This window comes from Hipposideros armiger, unplaced genomic scaffold, assembly GCF_001890085.2.
Source record: "Hipposideros armiger isolate ML-2016 unplaced genomic scaffold, ASM189008v1 scaffold_326, whole genome shotgun sequence".
Classification (NCBI taxonomy): Eukaryota; Metazoa; Chordata; class Mammalia; order Chiroptera; family Hipposideridae; genus Hipposideros; species Hipposideros armiger.
The window spans coordinates 1460337-1484520 of NW_017731676.1; the positions used below are offsets into that span (position 1 = coordinate 1460337).

Genomic DNA, 24184 nt, shown 5'->3' on the forward strand with positions numbered 1-24184 from the left:
GAAAAAAAAATGAGGCACATGAATTGGCTATTCAATTAACACATAAAATATTCTTTTTACTGAATTGAGAATCAAAAGTGACCCATCTAGTATTTCTAATTATTTGTTTATAATCTCTGCACAAAGCAGATTCAAAACATAGGCTGGTCAAATTAGCAGTTATATTAAGAAGGAAAATTTTCAAGACAAAATAGAATAAATATAATGAGCAAATGAAAAGAGCTCTGGAAATTCAGAAGAAAGAAGCCATATATTTGGGAATGGAGTAAAGTGAGGTTAAAAAGATGGTGACATTTTAGCTGATTTATGACTTCAGGTAGTGTTTCTATAATTGGTGATGAGTAGAGAACCACATTGCGGGTGCATTATGAAAGTTGTGGGAGTGCTGGATACATTGAACGAATGCTAGTACCTCACTCTCTTTTGAAGATAATGGGAAATAAGGTCAGATATAACACTGGGACAGTATTGTGGGGGGTGCATTTTATTTGGGAGGTAATGTGAGATTCTTTGTATAAAATTAAAGAGACAAAAAAGAGGTGGGCTCTAGAAAGTAGACATCAAATAAATTCCAGGAGAGCTGAAATCTTGTTTTATTTCTCTTTTTTTATTTTCTAGAGCTGTACAGTGCCAAGGAATAGAGTAATTTTTTTGTCTGCTTAATAAATGAGGGGGAAAATGCAAATTGAGCACCAATGAGTTCATCCATGAATTTGTTTTATATGATAGCCTAATATCTCAGTTTAGGACACATATTACCATATTTAGAAGCAAATTATAGTATTCTAAGCAAATGCAAAAGTGATCCAAAGAAAAAGATTGCATCCTTATATACCTTTCTTTATACATGCTTGCATGTGTAAAACTATGCATATACATTATAACTCAAATAGTAAGTTTGCCAAAAGGAATTTTCATTGAATTATCCTTTGATTACTACTATTATGAATGATCTATAATCTTGACTTTATTGAGGTGGAATGCTTTCATTGTGAATATTAATTTGCATATTTCATTGAGAATGTTTTTATTGCTGAAAGTTCTTGATTCAGACTAAATAGAGAGATAATGTGTATATCATCACATCCCCAACTCCATGTAGTCGTTTTATTCATTTTATTTGCGCCATACAATTTGGTATCTTGTTCTGCTGAATCCCTCTCTATGATTGTCCTTCCTCACTAATTCAGTTCCCATTGTTTCCATGATTCCCACATGCACAATTTTACACCATAGCCTAAGATATTTTCTCCATGAAACCATGCTGTTCCTGGAATGAGAACAGCAGTCATGAGATTTGGATTTGGGGTCATTTTTTCATAAGAAGATTCACTAATATTTTTCACTAACATCATTCACTAATATTTTCTCAGCTTAGCAAATTCAAAATTTTCAACAATTTTAAAATTATTTAAAAAGTGATTTTTTTTTTGAAAATGGAGTTTTGACATGAAATAGTGGTAAAAAATATATAGTTGCTGCAGATGGCAGTAAGGAAAAAAAAGCAAACTCGGACTTGAAAATCAGTTTATTTTGACTCATCTCCATGGATTTATTTAATATATGGTATTATCTACGTGCTGGTTAATAGGATGTCATTATTTTTGTTATACTAAACTGCTTCATGACTAGCGTATCATACTTGACACTTGCAGTTTTCTTGTCTACATTTTACTTTGTCAAAAATTATTATTTATTTTGGAGGGTATTTGGAAGCAATATTACTTCCTTTGAACAATATAGTGTTTACCTAGAATATGCCAGAAATGCAGTATCAATAACATGTTTCTTCTATTTATAATGTTATTCTGCTACACATTTGTGAGTTAGCATAAAGCCTTGGGCTTAGGGCATGAAACATTTTAATAATAAAGCTACAACAAAAGAAAGTAATTAAATAATTTGAAATACGTAATATTTTAATATCAGTCGGCTCATGGAGGACTCTAATTTAAGGTGAACTATCACCATAAAGAGTGGAGGGGCAGGGTTACTGAAATGTTTGGTGTCACTTGGTTTTTCTTTTCTTTTAAATTATTTGCAGTGCTCTCATAGAGTGTTGTTTTAGAGGCTGCATGCTTCAATCGCTGCCTAATAGATCTTGATTATTTCTAAGACATTTTCATTTGTTTTTTGAAAAATAATCTTTCAAAATCATTTATTAGTTTTCTATAAAGTTCTTTTTTGTAAAGAACTATAAAATTCAGTGTCATACGTTAAAGACTAATGCAGCATGACAAAGTTTAAATTGTAATTTTAATTTGCCTTTTTTCTCTGAATCTATTTTTAGGAACTGGGACTTGTCATTACTGGAACTCTTCCGGTCTTCAACATAACCGGCCAAGTTGAAAATAAGACAAACTTAAAGGTTAAAAGTTAATTGACAAAATTAATGATAATAAATGATAAAGTATGACCTTGAAGCTCATTGTGGATAAGATATTTCTATAAGGAAATGCATATGATTTTGTAACTGTCTTGTGAGGCCGACAGTACAAGGCAACAGCTGTTTATGTGATAACCACCTGGGAAAGAGGAAATGCGGGTCAAATTCTCTGTTTCCCCAGAGACAAGACTCAACTTTACTCTATTTAACTATGACCTGATGAGAACACAAGTGCAGACTCTGGGAGTGATTATGTGATAAATGGGCAATACTATTGGGTGCACATTTTAAAAATGCATCTAAGATATTCATGGAGTTCAGAAAGAAAAAATCCAAAGAGCAATACCATGCTGATGTTTGGATCAGGTGTGCATAGGTGTATATGTATTGAGTTGTTCCTCCTCCAACTGCCATTCAAACAATTGTTTCTTTTTTAATCATCATGTAATAGAAGGATCTGATTTAAATAAATAATTCTATTTTTTTCTATTTTTTAAGACTCAGGAAAAATAATGAGTTTCTAAAAATCATGATTTCTATAGCACTGGTGTATGGTCAATACAATAAAATGCTAGGCACTTAAAGTTGTGAAAGTTCTGAAAAATATGTATCTTGTGCTTGTTAAATTCTGTTTCTTATTTATAATACTTTTGATTTAAATGTAGGGTAGCATTCCTATTTCTTAGCTTGCATCAAAAGGAATTTAAGGATGCAGAAGTTAAGATTTTTCTAATTCTAAATATTAATTTTATAGTTTCGTTGACATTCCTGATTTCAGGGATAATTAATTCCAGCTTATGATATAATGAAGCCTATTGCATTTAAGCATTATTTTAGTTAATATAAATTTCAGCCAAACTCTTTATTTAAATAATGTGGCCATAGAAAACTTTGGTTAGTCCTCTTTAGGGGTCCATTACTCATAAAGGAGTAATTCTCTATCCACTCATGTGGACTGTCTAAGAGGTTGCTTTAATTTGAGATTTTGCTCAAACTAGGATTGATTCACAGGAAAATAGCATAGTTATTTACTTAACTTTCTCATTCTATGTGCACCTACGCAAAGTTTAAAGAGTCTTTATAACAACTAAAGACTGGATTTTATAATTTTCTTTGTAACCTTTCCTTTTTTTTATATTTTGTATAAGTTTATTTAAAACAAAAATTCCTGATTCTAAATTTTACCACTATTAATTTCCATCTGTATGTCCCACAGAAGATTATGATAGCAGTTTGTCACATAGCCTCCTTGACTTGGAACTAACTCTGTGATGTCCATTGTTTGGTATTTAGAAGTTAACAGCAAGCAAAAATAGTGTTTTGAGGATTTTTGCTATTTTGTTAAACATAAGGTCTCAAACTTTTCGGGATAGTTACACATACACAGGTACTATCAACAACAAAAATCTATAGTTTTTCTCATTCCATATTGCCCAACACCTTTAAGCTGGACTTTTTTGTGATTTCTTAATCACAGCACACCACAAAGTCAGTCTACATTCACATACAAAGACACACACATAGGGCTACAGGTGCTGACAGTAAGTAGCAGTTAAAATAAGTATTAGGGATAATGAGTACAAGAAGTATCAAATAAAAATTTTCATAGTTTTTTTATATTTTAGTTTCAATCAAGATTTTATTTTTTTAAGCTAAATAGTAATAATGATAAAGTTGTGGGAAAACAATCAAAGCTGAGAATCATTATAAATTGATCTGAAAAATGCCTCACCCTTATACAGATGTTTAAGGTACTGTGGAATACAACCATTGTGGAGCAAAGGGATGAATGAAGTAATAATTATGTAGAATATGTAAATTTGGGTATAAAACACACTGTCTTTTTTCTGTCTTATTATAGAACCAGCTGATTCTTGGTGTGATGGGAGTTGATGTGTCTCTAGAAGACATTAAAAGACTAACACCACGTTTTACAGTAAGATGAAATTTACTCTTTTGGTATCTTTTCTACTTTGAAACTCTGTACTAATTTAACTTGTCTGTAAAGCATTAAGTAATTCTCAAAAATTATGTGCAGTTGTCTTGGCAAAGGTAGTAAGTGTTAAAAGGATCCTTAAAATAAAATATAAAGATATCATTTAAAAAATAAATAAATAAAGATATCATGTTGTTCTTCTTCATGCTTTAAAATGTGTATTTAAGATTAAAAAAAAAAAAGAATGAGGATTTCTGATTATGGCTCAGGGAACTCTAACGTGTTTTTTGTTGTTTTTTTTTTTCTTTTTTAGTTGTGCCCCAATGGCTATTATTTTGCAATTGATCCTAATGGTTATGTTTTATTACATCCAAATCTTCAGCCAAAGGTATGTATGTAATTTGTTTATAGTGATTAGTATTCTGTAAAATTAATGATTAATGTTCTTAATAGGTTTGTCATTTTAAAATTCATTATATAACTAACTATAAAGGAGCATTATTATATCAGTAACGTTAATAGCTGACAAGAACATAGTTTATAATATATAAAGGTGTGAAAGCAATTTTCATTTTGTCTTACCAATTTAACTATCCAACATTCATGTCCAATATTTAGCTAATCAGTATTCCTATCTTAAAGACAGCCATTATCACTCTGTGCCTGAGTTCCACAAATCCCACTTTGGACTTTGTTTAAGGTTGTAAGATAGTGAAGGAGATTGCCGCCCCCCCCCTCCCGCCTCTAAGTGTGAACTTGATAAGTATAAGTAATGTTACTCCATACAGAGGCCATTTTTCCCAACACCCTTTTCTTTTGGTAATTATCTCTCCCTTTTATCCCCCAGAGTGTTTCTTCTTTTTTTCTACTTCGGGCAGGCTTATAAAAATATGTGTGAAATTCAGTAAGTAAAATTCCATGGGATGGGCTTCAGAAGTGTTTATTAATCAGTGAGTTATAAGAAAGTGATAAAATTATATAGATAAACAATTTTATACTAATCTTTAAGTCTTTTTATTCCAAGACATAAAGTATTTTCTTTAGTATCTCATCCAACATTTCACTTTTCATTAATGCTTCATAGGTAGGGTAAAATTTATTCGTTTAGGAGTAAAAGTTGGTAAAAATCTTATATAATTGTAACTTCTAAGCATCTTCAAGTTGTTAACTTAGAAGGTAATACTGAGGATAGTTTAAACCATGCTGGAAGGAAATACTATATGCAGATATATATACTACCTTCCTTTCCCCAGTCATGAATATTTAATATCACTTAGTGATATTTTAGGACATAAAATTACATGCATACACACACACACACACACACACACACAAAGTTGAGTTATTTAAATATTGTTCAAATCAATACTGATTAAGAACCATTGATATTGAATATAAAAACATTAAATGGTTATAGTTAATGTCTCTATTTTAATTCTTCTCACTTTGGAACTTATTTCCATATATTTATTTCATTCATGATCTAAATATTTTCAATCAAATGTAGCTGCTGAACACACTGCATTATTTTTAAAGTTGTTACTTTATTATAAGTACAGTATAGGTTTATTTCACATTGTTATTAGTCTCTCACAGCTCTTTTTAAACATGTCATGTTCCTCATAATAGAGCCATTTATAATTAATTAAACATTCAATGATTTTGCCATAGTTGGAAAATTTTATATTTTTGTAATTTTTTAAGATTTCTAATAATTTCTGATATTATTATTCTTTGTATATCCAGTGTATTTTAAATTATATTCCCATAATAAACTGATTTAAAAGTAGTAACAATGTAATGTGCTGAAGAGTGTAAAGGATCTCTATTTTTATGATTGTAGGTGTTAACACTTTCCCCAAAAGGGACTAAAATATATCATAGACAAAATAAAAGAATAATGAGAACGATGCACATATGATGTGTATATATATAGCACTTACATATATATGTAAATCCATCATTTAGAAGTAATTTGATAAAGGTTTTCCCCTTTTCTACCTTTTTCTACTAATAACCAATATTTATATAAAATGAATTTTATTTGGCTCATATTTGAAATAATTTACTAAAATTCATGAAATTACAACGGAAATATAAATTCTATATAAATCCTAATTATAGCCCAAGTGATTCTGTTTGGGATTATGTTAGATTTTCATATTTTTGTACAGGAAATTATTAAAACAAATATGCAACAGAAAAACATTTATAAAAATAATATTCTAAGAGCAATGAAATAAATGTTTGAACATTTAATTTTTTTTTTCTAAAATTTGTGCTTCTGAATTAAATATGGTGAATTTTCATCACTAACAGGTTAAACATTATGATTTTATGGGTGATGGTATATACTATACAGGTAGATACAAGAACCTCATAAAATGATGATATAGTGTAAGACAGTGGTTTTAGAAATTGACAAATTCAAAGGACCAGTATGGTAATAGCTAGTATACTAACAAAATCAATCTTAATTTTTTTCATCTGAAATTCACCAGTGGAAAAAAGGAAAATAAAGCTATGTTCCACAGTACTTGTTATTATTTATCAAGGTCCAAGTCTAATGTTATGCAAGCATTCTTTGCTGAATGCCTTGTTTTTTTTTCTTGAAGCTATAATCTTAATTCAACTTTTTTCAGTACAATTTGTTGTTTATAGAAGACAAAACAAGCATCCTTTAAAAGTTCAGAATATCAGTAAAGTAGCTATGAACCTTTGCATATCTAATTTTCTAAGGAATCATTACTTATCTTAAAGTGTACTATCAACACCATGATCACATATAACAAATGCTGAATTATTTATTTTATTTTATTCCAAAATGCATTTTTTTTCATTTTGTCATTGAAATAACCAAGTTAGGTATACTTATTAGATATCTCATTTTGAGCAAGATATATTTATTGTAAACAAAATTGTGCATACTTGATGTTTTAGAAGTCAATATTTAAAGCAAATCTGCAGTGTTATGATTGAATTTTCCATTAGTTCCACAAATAAAACACATGGGATCACTTTAGAAAACAAAGGCACAAATTTTAAGGGTTTAAGATTAAGACTTTTCAATATTCTGTAATATTTATATTTTGATATATTGGAATTATGTACATTCTAAAAATTCCTATTTTTTTCTTTTTATTTTTTCAATCACCATAAAAGTTGTCTGAAACAAACCATCTTTCTCGTTTCCCACTTGTCACTTTTTTTCTAGAAAAAAAAAAGATTAACAGTCATTTTGCTACACAAAATCATGAATATTCTTACTAGCATAACATTTTTTATATACTAAAAATATTTTTAAACTTTTATTTATTAACTCTTCATGAACTTTATGATACCTGTTTCTAATGAAGGAAATATCTGACCAAAATTGGTGATAGGATAGACCCCTTACCTATATTGAGATGTTGTATGATGAATTACCATCTTTCTGTTGCTTTAGCCTATTGGTGTAGGTATACCAACAATTAATTTAAGAAAAAGGAGACCCAATGTTCAGGTAACTGTAAATGAAGTTAGCTGTGCCTTCAAATTTGCTAAATCAGAATTGAAATTAAGCTTCTCTTCCTAAAAGCATATGATTAATGCCGCCTTTCCTGACATCAAGCTTCCAGAGCATGAGATAGAAATGAGTATCATTTCTCAATAAGCTGGAGCAAAAATGTTATTAATGCTGGCAGAGGGTATGCCTTGGCTAACTGCAGATCACTAGCAAATTATGTAACAATAACATTAACAATCAGAGTAATCGTAATCAGATGGCTTCTAAAAATAAATTTATTAAATATTGTGAAATTTGTGCCAAATCCGTGTAATCCTAACAATTTGCTTGTAAGATTAACTTCTAAGTGGAAATAAAAATACATTCTGATGTGATCGTTTCTATAAGCCACAAAATTTAAGCCAAAATGTCTTTCAACTTCTAAAAGCATACTTTAGATTAGAAGTTAAAGAAATTTCCCTTCAGCTAATTAAAAATGTCCAAAATTGCAAATAAGTATTGTGAATTTTTATTGCTTGGCAAACTCATTGCAAAATCCTTTCTTATTGGCAACAAAATTTCAACATTATTGTATGTATGCATATTTCTATAAGCGCACTAAAAATAATCAATGTAAAAAGGACGCTTCCTACAGTTCAGTATAGTTTAGTAAAAGAATTTCAGAAGATTAAAGGAAGTTCAATATGACTTAAGGTTCTATATGTAAGCCTATTATTTCTTTTAAAAAAAAAATGTTGCTGACATAAGACAGACGGTCCCTGACTCATGATGGCTCAACTTAAAATTTTTTCAGCTTTACAATGATACAAAAGCCATAAGCATTCAGTAGAAACTGTACTTGAAATTTTGATCTTTCCCTGGACTAGCAGTATGCATTAGAATTCTCTCTGATGATGACCGGCAGCAGTGGGGAGCTGCAGCGCCCAGTCAGCCATGCAATCCTGAGGGTAGACAGCCAAGACTCCACAGTGTATCCATTGTGTTAGATGATCGACTGTCGGCTAAGTGTTCTGAGGACATATAAGATAGGCTCGGCTAAGCTATGATGTTCGGTAGGTTAGGCATATTAAATATATTTTGACTTACAATATTTGCTATTTATGATGGGATTATCGGGATATCACCCCATCATAAATAAAGGAGCATCTGTAATAAAGAGGTAGTGTGATAAGAAGAAGAGATTAAGCTATGAATTATAGAACTGAGTTTTAGTTTGGTTCTACTTATGCCCAACCATGTATCCTTGAATAATTCTCTAAACCCCATTTTACTTCAGTTTTTTCATCTGAAAAGCAGGAGGATTTAACTAATAATTGTTTTCTACCCCCACACAATGTATTTGTGTAGGAAATTAAATATATATATATCTTAATACCAGGCAAATTCTGATTTAATTTAGCAGAGATGGGAATCCAGGCTTTGGATTTGTTTTTAAATCTTTCCAGGTTGTTTCTAAAGTTAGAGCCACTGGATTAGTGGAAGCTTCTAGCTCTAGAATTCCATGGCAGTTTGAATTTCATGTTGTTGCATCAGGCTTTATATCTTTTATGATTCCTATAGAGGTTAAAATCATACGTGTGTCTTTTCTTGATATAATAAATTATTTTATGTTACTCTTCTTGCATGTTTCATTCTTAGCAGTCATGTACATTTTAGGAATTTTTATTTGTGCAGTACTTTCAAATATTGCATGTAAATATCATGATATAATTTAAAAATAAACAACCTGAAAAGTGGTTTGTTTTATTTTTGTTTTCCTTTAAGGAAACCCCAAATGGCAAACTAGCAACCACACAAGACTTCTGAATTTTGGGAATATTTTTTGAACTACGTATGTAGTATTTTTAATAATACTTAACTACTAATTATTTCAATTTAAAATTCGTTAACAACATTGCCTTTTATTTTAGTTCCACAAATGATGTGGTCATTATGTCAGTTGATATTCAAATTTTACAAATGAAAAATGTTAGATATTTAAAGTATCAAACAGAAGTATTGGGAGGGGGGGAAAATTTTTCAATTTTCAAGTTCTCTTGATGCTTTCTTATTAGAAGATTCTGCTTTTGAATTTTTTTAATCACTGTGCCAATGATGGGTCTTTTAAAAAACGGTCAGCCAGATTGCCATTTAAAAAATACAATATGCATTGACATTTTTCTTTATGATTTCATTTTCTTCTCTGTGTCTTTATATGTTGGATTGGGACATGATCTTCATATTGCCAATTCTTCCTGATAATGCCTCCTCCATGCATGCTGTTTGGGTCTGATCATGCTATGCATTATCCATTGCATGTAAGATAATATTTATGTTTGATTATTTTGACTTTGTTTTGCAATGAGTTTGTTAAAATTTTAATGCTGGTATGATGGTGTTTGTTTCATGGGACTTTATATAAACAATTCTGAATAATATTGTCAAGTTTATAGTGTCTTTTTTTAGAGACTTGCTCAGTTTTCTTTTTTTCAAAAAGAATTAGAATTATTTTCAGTATTGATGTTTGTTTTTTCTCATGAAATGTGCTACATTTTGAATAAATATTTGCTTCTGAGGTAATAAGATGCTGTCCAAATATTGGTCACTATTTTTCTTATTGAACAATCTAATACTTGTTTTCAACATTCTAGAGCCTTCTGATTCTGTTGGGTTGTCGGAAAAGTCATGACGCATTTTTGCAACAAAAAAACATAGGAAAAATACATCATGACTTTTCCGACAACCCAATAGATATTGAGTTCATAAGCAGTGAATATTATTTCAATAAAAGTGCCAGACACAGTTGACATTATTTTTGTAAATTTCCCTTTAAAAATCCTCATTCTCAAAACCCATGGGAATCATAAATTTCCATTGTTTAAATGGAGTTACTGTGTGAAGGAAGGCATTTTGTCATAATTATAAAAACATGCCATATCAACCATGTCATTCATCATTTGAGAGAAATAAAATATGGTTAATTTCAATATATTTTAATTATTGTTATTGTCTTGGGTAGGCAGTCCTCCCAAAACAGTGTAAAATAGTAATTAATGATCTGAATATATTCTGGAAGAGCCTATAAGGCTGAAATTATTAAAATCCCATTGGCCTTGCACTAATACAACATAATTTGAATTTAATACTTCTATCTAATTAATTATCATAGTTTAGTGGTATTTATTTTAGTAAACATTAAATATCCAGTTTCTTAGATTTTGCAATTGTAAAACAATAGACAGCTCTTACGATTTTATTGCTGTAGTGAACTTTGAAATTCCACAATGATATGTTGTTTCACTTAGCAAATATTTTTTAAAAAACAGTATAGTTTTGTTTTTCAAATAGTTTAGTAAGTCTTCATTTTATAATTGACAATTTTTTTAATGTTATCGAAGGTGAATATGCCAGCCTAACAGTTTCATTTGATATATTCACTGCCTTGTTCCATTGTGAATTTTACTGTTGGACACCAGCAAGAAGGAGTAGTAGGAGAAGTTAAAGCAGCAAATAGTATTTAGTGAACCCAGGGGTCATTATTCTAGTTAGACTTAAATTACAATAGCTAATCTTTATTAAGATCCTTATGACTTAACCACACATTTTATCTTCTAAAATTTACTTAATTGACTTAATGAAATATAATGTAAAATTTCTGAGATTCAAATATATGAAGCAAACTTGCACCTTTATACATTTTAAGGAAGAATATATTTAGAAGTTTCTTTTGCTTACCAAATTCAAACATAGTTTCTAAAAATTTTTCCTCATCACCTGGCTATATTTTGCTCCTTTCCATCCTAATAATTATAAAGAAAAAGGTTGTGAGTGGACCTTCAAAAGTTATTTTTCCCCGGAACTTGTGATTCTAAATGTAGTATCTAACACAGCACTCAAAATGAAACTGTCTTGAGTTGGTGATTAATTAAAATGTGTCTGTGCACTTAAAGCTCAAATTCCTGGCCTATTTATTATTTAAATATATGAATATACCCTTATACAATTATTTTGTCAGCTATTTAATATACCTTAGGTAAGTAACTTTTACAGAATTTTATATTTAAACATCCATTGAATTATTCTACATATAGCATTGTTCTGCAGTATCATATCTGCCTAATTATTATTTTCTGTGTAGAACCCAAAATCTCAGGAGCCAGTAACTTTGGATTTCCTTGATGCAGAACTAGAGAATAATATTAAAGTGGAGGTGAGTGTAATCCATAGGCCTGAATGATCCCCTCAGGTCAGATGCTGGAATTCACCCATTGCACAAGCATCTTTTGAGTGGCTTCACTGTGTTAGGTTCTCTCTTTAGGTACTATATAAACAAAGATGAATGTTTTTTATCTTTAAAAATGTCTAGGTACTAGAGTCGCTCATCCAAAAGATCATATGAAAAGGAATAAATATTTTAAGTTGGGTGTGACTTTAGTATTTGGTTTTTTTTCCATTCAACCAGTAGAAACATTTTAAGTATTTCAATACAAATGTAACTTGTAAATTTCAATTAAAAAAAACCACATATATGGAAGAAGTTGCTATAGAATTGAAAGAAAAGTTGAAGAGAATCTAACTATCTAACCCAATGAGCAATGTACAGAGAAAAACGACCATGTTTGTCAATACTCTTTACTCAGAAAATTTCTATTTTATTTCAAAATCAAAATTGCATGTTATTGCCTCTGAGAGGGCCTTCCATAAGAATAATGATAATCAATAATAACAGTAATAATATTTATTAAGCACAAGATATGTGTCAGTGATGGATTCTCAAGAGCCTTTGAAGTAGATATTATTATTATTATCATTATTATTATATCTGTTGTACTGATGATATATTTGAGGAACAAAGAGATTAAGTAGCTCATCTCCATTACTCAGCTTAGTAAATTGCAGAACCAGGCCCTTGTACTCCACTCCAGAGCAGAGATCTTTTAAGATTCTTTCCGATGGATTAACTCCTTCTCTTTCTATGCAAAGGCTACCAATTTCTTTTATAACTTGTCTTAATGTGTACTTGCTTCACGCATTTTACACATTTATTCTCTCTTTATGGAACAATACAATTTAATTCTTTATTATAATTACTCTCGACTGAGGCAAGTGCTGGGATGTTTTAGACGATTAAAGAATATTTGTTGTCAAGTGTTTTGACATGACAGAGGAGGATCATGTAATGGTGAAGAGCTTGGTCTTTGGACTCTCGTGCAACTGAGTGACTGTAATATTATTTAGCCTCTCTTCAGTCTCTGTTTCCCCTCACTCAGTCTAACAAAATAATTAACCACTCTTTTAAATTACATTACAAAAATTAATGACTGGATGAAAATATTAAGGATATGTTTTATTATTTTAAAATAATGTAAAATTATTATCATGTCATAATTTTTAAAAGAATATGCCCAGAGAACAACTACAACTAGTAAAAATTCAATCTATCCTGAAATAAGGTATAATACTTTAATAATCATACTTTGGTAGGTCAGTTGAGTACCTGCAGTAAAGTAATTGTTTCATTTTCTCTTAGATTCGAAATAAAATGATAGATGGAGAAGATGGAGAAAAAACATTCAGAACTCTGGTCAAATCTCAAGATGAGGTAAGAATTAAGTCAGGCTTATTCTTCAACAAAGATATGCATGTTAATAATAACTGATATAGGTAGTTTGTCTTTGTTTTCTATTAAAGCAATATTTATTTATAAAATAAGGATGTCTTTAATAAATAATGTTAAGGCACTCTTGCCTTAAATCTTTAAATAAGGTTTTTAATTCTTTAAATTTTTATAAAATAACATTGCTTTACACTTCTTGATGTATTCTTATAACAGTAACAGTATGTTCTTGAAAATTATGTTTTATACCTCAATTTTTATTATTATAAGAAATAGAGCACAATTTAATGTGGGTGTTCTAATTGTTAATGCCCCATACATATATTAATTATTTGGGGTTTTTTAATTTGTTTAATTATTTCTGGCTTGATTTATCTTTTACTATTTATTCACTTTATATTATAATTACCCTGCATTTAAATCTGAAATGAACTCAAGAGATAACACAACTATCCCCATAAAGCACTGGTACAAGTATGTAATAAGCTCATATTACTTATTGTCCTTCCATTGACATGGAAGAATTCTTTTTATGTAAGGAGTATGTCTATCCATTATTAGTCACATATGGAGTAAATACACATTCATCTCTTTGAGTATTTGAAAAAATATATAGGGGTGGCCGGTTGGCTCAGTTGGTTAGAGCACCGTGCTCATAACACCAAGGTTGCTGGTTTGATCCCCACATGGGCCACTGATTTGCACCCTCCACAACTAGATTGAGGCAACTACTTGACTTGGACCTGATGAGTCCTGGAAAAAAAATAGTGGTCCCCAATAAAATTTTTAAAAAGAAAAAAATACATAAAAATAAAAAGATATAGAACCCAGAAAGAAGCTTTTGAGCCTGAAAAATCAATTTTAGCTTTTATATCATCCTTTTTAAATGTAACATTTCTCTTGAATTCCTCAGCAGACCTTTTTCTAAAATGGAGCTAAGATCTAAATATTATCCTTCGTTAGCACCTGGCTTTCCTCATTTTAATATCAACGGGGGTCCCTATTATGAGAACACAAGGGGAGATATATATCAATTTCCATGTCTGTTGAAACTTCAGTTCTGTTTCTTAGACTTTAGCTGTGCTGTCTACTGCTCACTCCTGAGAGGAAAGGTGTGCGCTGCTCAGCAGTCCTGCCACCTTCTCCCTGTCGTTCTACCAACCAGAACTCTGACTTGCACGTTCTTTTCTCAGCTGGCAAATCAATTTTGTTTCTATTAAATCACTTTGATATTTTCTTCTTTCAATTTACTATAGCATGTTTTGATCAATATCCACCTATAGACTTTTCCTATTACTAATATTGAAAAAAATATTACTTGTGTGTTTCCCTGATCTGATACTATTTTTATAACTTGCTGAATAACACTAGTCTACCAGGTTTATTTTTGTTTTGTTTTATTTGTTTGTTTTTAAGATTTTATTGGGGAAGGGGAACAGTGTTGGGGAATTGGGGAAGGGGAACAGCCAAGTTGTTGTCCTTCAATCTTAGTTGTGGAGGGTGCAGCTAGCTCAGCTACATATCCAGTCGCCATTTGGCCGCCTGTAAGCAGTTCAGGGCAGCTCAGCTCAAGGTGCCGTGTTCAATCTTAGTTGCGGGTGGGTGTAGCCCACCATCCCATGCAGGAGTCGAACCAGCATCCTTATTGTTAGGAGCACGTGCTCCCACCAGCTCATCCTGCCACCTGTTGGCAGCTCAGCAGCAGCTCAGCTGAGGCACAGCTCCCTGGCCCATGTGGGAATCAAACTGGCGACCCTGTTGCTCAGAGCTGTGCTCTTAACCAACTGAGCCATTCAGCCGGCCCTTGTTTTGTTTTTTTAATGAGTAGTAACAAGTACAGAAACATTTCTTTTAAGAATTTTACTAATCCAGAAACCTCCTGAGTACTTCCTGTCCTCTCTTCGCCCATTCGCCACTCACATAAATAAAGCCATAGGGGTGTTTGATATATAGAGGCAACATTGTGTAGTTGCTATAAAATGAATTTGGCATCATAGATTTTCCATCATCCTGCCAATTAAAGTCCAATTTGTGGAATATAATAGTATCTACTCCAAGGGGTGGATTAGATGAGATAATGACTACAAAGTGCTTACTATATTGCCTAACACAAAATGATATTAATACTTTAGTGAATGTTACTATTCTGACCAGGATGATGAGGCTGGAGATAAAACATTTAAAGATATAAATGTGTCATCAGTATATCTAATGAAAGAAACAATGATAATTTCTTTCCCATTGTTCAGCTGCATATAAAAAATTCTATATCCATGACTTATTTAGCCCTGTACTTCCTTTTCCTAGTAGATTTAGTTGTTTTTCTAACCTTCAATGATACTGAGTAATTAGTCTCTTATGATAGATGAAACTTAATGGCTTAGTAAGAACAATAACATGCTAATCATACATTTCAATCCAGACATACTGCATTGATTTCCTAATATTACCAATTTCTCTTAAATATACTCTAGTATGGGGATATCAGAGCCTTATCTTACATTTCATAATTCTATTTCATTATTACAGTTTATTTTTCAGAAAACACTGTTTTCAGTTTAACAATGTGGCATAAATTACTAAGATTTTACACTTTGAAGTCCTTGAAGTTTATCATGTGGGTGTTCGTTTTTGTGCTAAAATTTTACTTCACACAGACATAGACCCATAACAGAACAAATACTTGAGGAATAGAATAGATTGGACATTTGGGATGAAGGACGTTGAATGACCACAGAGATCCTAATGTTCTGCTCTTATGTAAATTTACATAGAATTAAAGGCAGTGATAATCATGCCAACCTTTTTTTTTTCTAGAGATACATTGACAAAGGAAACAGGACATATACATGGACGCCTGTCAATGGCACAGATTACAGGTAATTGACTATATTTATATGTATATTGTATAGAAGTTGTCACTTCTATGTCTTTCACCTAGTTTTAGTAGCCATTGTTCCAATGGCTGAATATTAAGTCTTCACATTTTCATAAGCTATTTTCAATGTAATTAAAACAGAAATGTTACCCTTTCCAACATTAAAATGTTTAAAATCATATACTCTTGTTTGCAAAGTGGAAAAGATGGGGAAAAGCTAGTAGTATAAAATTTAGAAATGAAAACATAAGTGATATAAAGACATTTGATATTTTGTATATTTATGTTAGTAACAATAAATGTTGACAAAATGCCCTGAATTTGTAGTCATCACATCCACTGACCTCCTGATTTAAACTGCTTTATATTACTTACATTCTAGATTGGAAATTAATTTTAAAATAAAACTTATTATATCATAGTATAATCTGATATAAAATGCTCAGTTGATACAATTTACACCCATGAGTAACAATTCTGCAATGTCCCAATCCCTCCAGTTGACTGGGCCTTATGAAAACTGGACAGAGTAGTGCTCTGTAAGGAAATTCTCCATTCCTCGACACTTGTTGAGCATTGTCTCTACTTTCTTTGCTCTAACTCTTCTCTGAGGTCATAGCTTTCCCTGTGGTCCTTCCTACAACCTCTTAATACTGAGGCTGATATGAGTATTACCTTCTTGTTCCTCATTCTCAATCCCTCCTCCCTAAAACCCCCCTCTTTGAATCTCATGGCACCAGACCATACCACCCACCGTTCCTTTCTTTTAAGTCATCTCCCTCTCATTCATTTAAGATTTCAGTTCCTGGCTCACTGTTTAGATCACTGTTTCTCAAACTATGACATAACCACACTTAGGTAAAATAAAACAGAAATTATTTACCAAAATAAACTTTAAAAAGAGATAAAAACTAAAGCTAGAAACTTTTATTAGGTTCAACAGACATAAAATTATTTTGTCAAATTGCTGTAAAATTTTCTAAATGCTTACTCAATTTCTATGCTGAACCAGTCTCGAGCTGGTAATAGTTTGCCAATGGGCCCAGTCCATGGACCACACTTTAAATAGTACCGACATAGATGATTATTCTAATACCTGGACTTTTATTTTTTTAATCTCCCCTCCTCTAATGATCTTGCCATCCCCGTATCTTAGGTACCTAGTCCACGGTGATGTTTTGTAACTCTTATATTGTTAAGACATCACTCCTTCATAATTTTAATTTTTTTATGCAACTCGCAAATTACTGCATTTTAGCTTTCCACCCCTCCTTCTGACAGCCCAGCTGTAACAATCCTTTGTCTCATTTGAGACCTGAAACCCATCAATCCCTTCTGCCGTTTCACTGCCTTGGCCTTCTTCGTGTCTTCCCCCTCCCCCATCTTTATTCAGCATAAATTCCTTGGGATATATTACGTTTTCTCTTTGACACACACCATCAACTCCTTTCATCATATTTAGGTTTGGCAAATGGCAGTTTGGCAAATCCCAATCCTGGTTATATTCAAATTATTCCCAACACAGTACTGCACCCACACAGCTACAAATGGGAAAAAAAAAAACATACTCTCTGACTAATATATCACTTAAAGTTCATGAACTCTAGCCTCAAGTAGATTTTAGTGGTGCCTGGTGATCTCAACAGTCTAATAACTTTAGGAAGCTCCTAGGTGACTTTTCATAGCTTCTGTTCTCTCCTTAAACCCATAACACTTTTCCATCCAAATCCTCTCAGGTGATGTCTTTGCTTCCTATTTTGATGAGAAAAATAGAAATAGTCGAAAGAGAACGCTGTCCCCCATAGTAGATAACTGCTTGCATCTGTATCTCCATCTCCTATCTCTGGTTCTGTTCTCAACACAATAACAAGAGTGATATTATTAATACTTGAGTTAGACAGTTTCATTTCTTTACTCAAAATCCGCCAATCATTGGCTGTCTCATTCACTTGAAAAGCCAAAGACTGCCATGGCTATCCAAGGCCTACAGCATCCGGCCTCTCCCAGATTCTCTACTGAACACCTTGAGCTTTAGCTGTGCTCTGCTCCTTGCTACTCTCATAAAGCCTAGACACTTCTGCCTCAGGGCATTGGCACCTGCAGTTATTTCTGCCTAGGATGACTTATTCCCAGATGTTCACATCCTCACCCCTCAACTTGACACCAATACTCACTGTTCATTTCCTCAGGAAGGCCTTCCTCAGTAGTCTTATTTAAAATGTAAAGTGCCTCCTCACTCTCCCTGTCTCACTCCTCTGCTTTGTATTCTCCATAAATAACTCATCACCATTTGACACAACATATGCATATACGCTCATGCACACACATATACATGTACGTGAAGCATATATACAGAAATGTATTTCTATTTATTGCTTGTCTTCCCTCACTCGTAAATTCCAAGGGGGCAAGGTTGTAAGCTTGTTAGGTTCTAAGATTGTTGGCTGCTCATTCATTTACTTCTAAATCCCTAGCTCATGACACAGTGGGATATAGTAGACATTCTACAAAGATTTACAAAATTAAAGATTGAGGTTTTCAATTTGTCTTATCCTGTTGAATTCAAAGAATGGTGTCCAAACTTCCACTGAAATATTCAAGTCTGAAGGACTGTTTGACTACATATTAATATGCAATTAATATGTAGCCTAATCAATAGCCTATGGTGGATTCAACTATTCCTTTCCTAATGAAACCAGAAAACACCCCTCACACACACAGCATACACATAACCTTTCAGGGGATTCCAGAGTGCCGGGGATTTCCCTAGAGCTATAGCAGTGTTATCAAAGGAAACTTGCCTTCTGTGTACCTAGGATGGCATACAGAACAGAGACAGAAGAGGGGAACATAGATATTAATGTCGTAATACACTAATGCCAGTCCTTCTCCACTTTTTCAGTTTTGACATTCTTTTGAACCTATTGAGAAATACCAGAATGACTGTTTCAATTGTTCTACTTCTATCTGTCTACTGATTTCCATCTCTCATTTCTATTGGGCATCTCTGTACAGACATACTATCTTTATGTACACACATAGTCATTTTTTTTCCTCTTCCATGATTATTGCCAGCTTTCCTATTTTGAATAAACTTTTCAAAGGTGTAATGGAAGAGAGCAAATCTGGGAGCCCTATCTCTTCAAATGATTTCAGGACAAAGTATTGGATGCACTGTGTGGACTGCATTCTCTGCCTTTGTTTCTCAGATGGACAGATTCTAAGTTAGAAACACTGTTTCGTTTTGACCCTGATAATGAGTCAGCAATGATGGTTGGTCCTACTGCAGTCAAAATTACACGTTGAAAGTATATTAAATTCTCATTATACCTCCCTTAAATGTGTCTGTAGAGGGCTCATGTTCCTACATCAACCTCTTTCCCTCACACACCCGGTCATAACACACGGCGTGGCCAGATTAATGCTCTTTTCTCCAGCTCTGTATATCATTCCTTGTTCTCAAAACTTTGGTCTCTTCTCATGTTCATCCAACTTAAATTTGGACTTCCAAGCCTAATATTCACGTCACGCATTTCTAGCCCCACCCATCTGCCCTGTCTTTATTCCCACGGCCCTTCCCATACAAATCACTGTTCTCTGCATGTTTTCCTCAGACATTCCCTTCCCAAATCTACAACTTTGAACCATATTAAATCTCTTTCCATTATAGGGACTTTGCTGAACCTCTGTGTAAATAAATTCACAAATAACAATTTAAAAACAAAATATTACATCTCAGTTGAAGAAAAATGGCATGTTTTGATTTAATGAATGAGGTACCAAATTTTACTTAGTGGTTACTATCTCCTTAAGCCTTGATATAATTTCACCACCACATTTTGAAATATAGTAATGAATTATATTAATAGAATTCTCTCATTTTTAATGAAGAGTTTAGTTTTATAGTGATAAATGATCTAGTTGAAAAGCGTGATATATTCCATTTAACTAGTTAAGCATGTTGATGTGAGTCACAAAAATAGTGCATGGGTTCTACCATCCATCCAGTGTCCACTGGCTCTATCTGATTTTAATCCTTAGGAGACAATAAAGCAACCGTGGTCTATCGGTTTTATAGGAAGAGTGGCAGCAGACACTGCATATGACAGCATCATTGACTCAGAATGTCAGTAAAGCATGGCTGCTGTAGGTTGAAGAAACAACAGTTGCCTTGAGATGAAAATAATCAAATTACGTGTAACTGTATTTTCTATAGAATAGAGTGTAGCTATTCATAATAACCTGAGACATGCAGGGCCCAATAAGATGTATATTTGATCTGTCAACTTTAAAACTTCTATTGTGGTCCTCATGAGTTTCCACACTATTTTTTATATGGTACATGAGATGTAACCCAAGCTTACAGAGTGACACTGTAGCAGCCGCATGATATAATGTTATCAGTTTTAATTAGAAGTTTCTCTTGGCAATAAATGCTGATGATGTCATAAAAAATGTCCTAATTTCCCTTGAGAGAAATTTCTGGAAGACTGTCTTCAAATGCTCGGTAATTCTGCTCTACGTTTTATAAATGGCAAGTGAATCATGAAAGGTCATCTTGCTTTCAGACTAATTGCACTGCTTATTTTTATTTTAATCTCTTCCACCACTGAAAGGAAGTTACCTATAAAATGAATGTAGAGATTTTTATTAAATCTACATAGCATTTTATTTCTCTGACCTTTTTTAGCTATAAGGAAAGTCTATGAATTATTAGTGAGGGAGAAAGATTTTTGGGGAACTTGAGGTAACAAGCACCCACTCATTTTGCTATCTTGACTGCATAATTAAATTGTAGCAAATAAACCCTTGCTTTTTCTTCTTTGTAGAATGAATTTTTAATATATGTTCTTAAGAAGGAAAACTGAAATTTTATGGTTTTATTCTATTTTGTATTGTCCGTAAAAATTATGTAATGAGATTATAGTTTGGATTCCATTCATTCCAAAACCCTGTGAAACATGAGGCTTGAGTTATTTAAAAGAAGATCTCTTCCAAATGCCTAGAAAAACTAGAAGCCTAGATATGCACATTTTTTCCTGTACATTGCAAAATGTTATATTAAATATTAAATGTGAAGGTTGAGTGACTCTGCTGGTCAAATTAATCTAGCATCACATTTTGAAAACAGTTGCACTGGGAATCTTTGAGATACCCTCATTTTTTTTTGCGCCTATTAGTTCCTAAGTTTCTTTCTACATTCATATTCAAAGCATTGCAAAGGTCATTTGCAACAGTAAATGTGGAAATGGAACAATCAGTTATATCCTATACATATATATTAGCCATTGTGAGAGTAAAAGAGTTACACATACATAATTGTATTATTGGAAACTGCATGATATTCAAATATTGACATTTTTTAACAGCTCTAATGCATTATGTGTTTTGTTAATTGGCAACTTCCAAATAGTCAGGTTAACCTGCCTGTCGGCTTTTTGCTTTTGTTCAGTCATTAAGACAGGTTTGATGGCAGGCTTGTCTGACAGTCCTGTGTTGAAACGCTCTGAGCTTGACTTAAGATTTGCACTGGACCTCTCCTCCAGTTTGTACATCTACCATAAGTCTAGAGTAGCCAGACCCCTGACTCTTGTAAAGTAGTGAGCTCAAGACGTATGTCCTATTTAGTAGCAATTTACCAAGTGCTATAGAATATCCTCAGTAAATGAACTTGAAATAAAATATCATGCCTTAGTTACACTATTGGGTAAAAACCAATGGGATGAGCAGGAAACCTTTCTTAGTGCTATAAAAAGAATTTGAATTTTCCCATTAACGGACACTGTGGACTTGTCTAAAGACAAGTTTTAAAATAATAGGTATTTAACTCCTCAAAAACAATATATTTCAGATGATGGTATACATTGTGTAATAGAAATGATAATACTTACGTTTGTGATTTGTAATAGTGTACATTTGCTACAAAGCACTTTAACAATATATATAATTCCTTAAGTTTATTTACTGTGTTTAAATATACCCTAGTATTATTCTATAGTTTTCCACACTCAAAGTGTTTTAATACACTTTTCTGGAATATAGTACCCATGACATTTCTTTCTCAGCTAATTTATGGGCACATTTAGAAGCTTGTTTTCCATATGTCTCTTCTGATTTCCTACATTGTGAAGAACTGGATGACTCAGGATGGCAAGACCGAATTAAATACTCTATTAGCTGAATGCATTGTACTGTCAAAGTAATATGTCTTTTCCATGAGAAAGATCTTTGAATTTTTCATGAACTTGATGTGTCTTTTTTTGTTTTAAGTTATGTTTCATTTTTGTTTGTTTGTGTTTATGCTTCTCTTGTTTCTATTGCAGTTTGGCCTTGGTATTACCAACCTACAGTTTTTACTATATAAAAGCCAAAATAGAAGAGACAATAACTCAGGCCAGATGTAAGTACTGTGAAAGCGACTTTAGGGTCTATTTGTTATCTTTGAGTATCAGATGTTTAAAGACGTCTAGATTTTGCAATACCCAAGGCTTATACAGTTTAGTAGGTGTTATTACCAAATCTACGGCAATGATTCTAACCCATTCCAAACATGCAAGGAACAAGAAATATTCTACATGGATAGAATATGAGCAGGTACTCCAGTCTCACTGGCAGTCCCCACCATCCTTCCCTGCCTTGCTTTGTGCTCATAGAATCATTGCGGTGCTGTGTCCTCTGTTTCTGTTGTTTTAAGGGTCTGCTAGCTGGCGCAAAATGTTTCACGTAGTCTCTACTCATGGCACTGTGCTAGTAAAGCTTTATCTTTTCTTTCTTTTCTTCTATTTTTTTGTTGTTGTTGTTGCTTTTCGCAAGAATAATATTGTGCTCCACATCTTCTACTTTGTCTGAATACATTAAATTGCACTGGTCTTTGGCTTTGGTTTGTTGATTAACTTTCTTCTCATAATCCAAATTAATGTCTTCGGTAACTCCAATGGATTAGATTTTTTCTTTAAGCATCATTTAGAATGTGGAGTATTATTAATACTAGTGCATATTTCAAGTCATTAATTTTTATTTTGATTTGGGTAACAATTTAATAAAGTAAAATGACCATCATATCCTTTGCACATCTCTCAATTATTACTAACAACCTAAATTATTTCTGGTACAATAGAGTAAAATACATACATATATATATATAAAATATTTTTATATACCATATTTTGCCATGTATAATGCGCTCCCATGTATAATACACACCCACATTTTTGGCCCAAACTTTCGGGGGAAAAAACTTTCATTTTAATTTTTGAATTCAAGTTTTTATTTGTTTACATTTAAGTATTTGTTTTTTTTATATTATAAATGAATTTTAGCATGTATTTTTTAATATATTATGGTACAAGAAATTTTATGTACTGGTAACAAATTTACAATATTTGTGCATCATAGAAGGCCAAGAGCTCTTCGTCGTTGCGTTTGTCATAAATTCAACAAAACCTGGGATTATCATATTCCAGGGTATTATTTTGCATACAGATCTTGTTATTGATTTCTAGAGTTATGCTTTTAACTCATAAGCATAAATAAGAGAATTAAAAACATTTATATAGATATGGAATTAGTACTACCCGTGTATAATGCACATCCTTATTTTTCCCTCACAAATTTGGGCTAAAAAGTATGCATTATACACGGCAAAATCCAGTACTTTTTATAACTGACCTTAAGTAAACTAGTTCTTTCATTTCTGTCGGTTGTGTTTTGCTCTCTGAAGTCCTTGTTCTCATAATACATTGTGGTAATTTATACATTTATATCACTTTAACTTGATAGATATGATGGTCTTTTAGTAAACAGCAACTTTGCATGAGCTAGTTCTTCTCTTGATAAATGAGGGGATGATGACAAGTGGGTTTTGATGATTGGTAAATGCTTCT

General features: G+C 32.3%; 1 protein-coding gene across 11 annotated transcripts in view; it reads left to right on the forward strand.

The window, feature by feature from the left end:
• The window catches only part of CACNA2D1 (calcium voltage-gated channel auxiliary subunit alpha2delta 1), a 484358-nt gene that overhangs the window by 417908 nt on the left and 42266 nt on the right, over positions 1 to 24184 (forward strand). For 4 of the 11 annotated variants that reach the window (XM_019660721.1, XM_019660725.1, XM_019660720.1 and 1 more), the window contains exons 16-22: positions 2291 to 2368; positions 4248 to 4322; positions 4636 to 4710; positions 11945 to 12016; positions 13337 to 13408; positions 16241 to 16302; positions 22625 to 22701. In XM_019660721.1, coding sequence (XP_019516266.1) covers positions 2291 to 2368; positions 4248 to 4322; positions 4636 to 4710; positions 11945 to 12016; positions 13337 to 13408; positions 16241 to 16302; positions 22625 to 22701 — 511 coding nt within the window. Of the gene's footprint in view, positions 1 to 2290; positions 2369 to 4247; positions 4323 to 4635; positions 4711 to 7767; positions 7825 to 9591; positions 9659 to 11944; positions 12017 to 13336; positions 13409 to 16240; positions 16303 to 22624; positions 22702 to 24184 lie in introns of those variants that run through there. The other 7 variants (XM_019660718.1, XM_019660719.1, XM_019660717.1 and 4 more) reach the window with 3 other exon arrangements.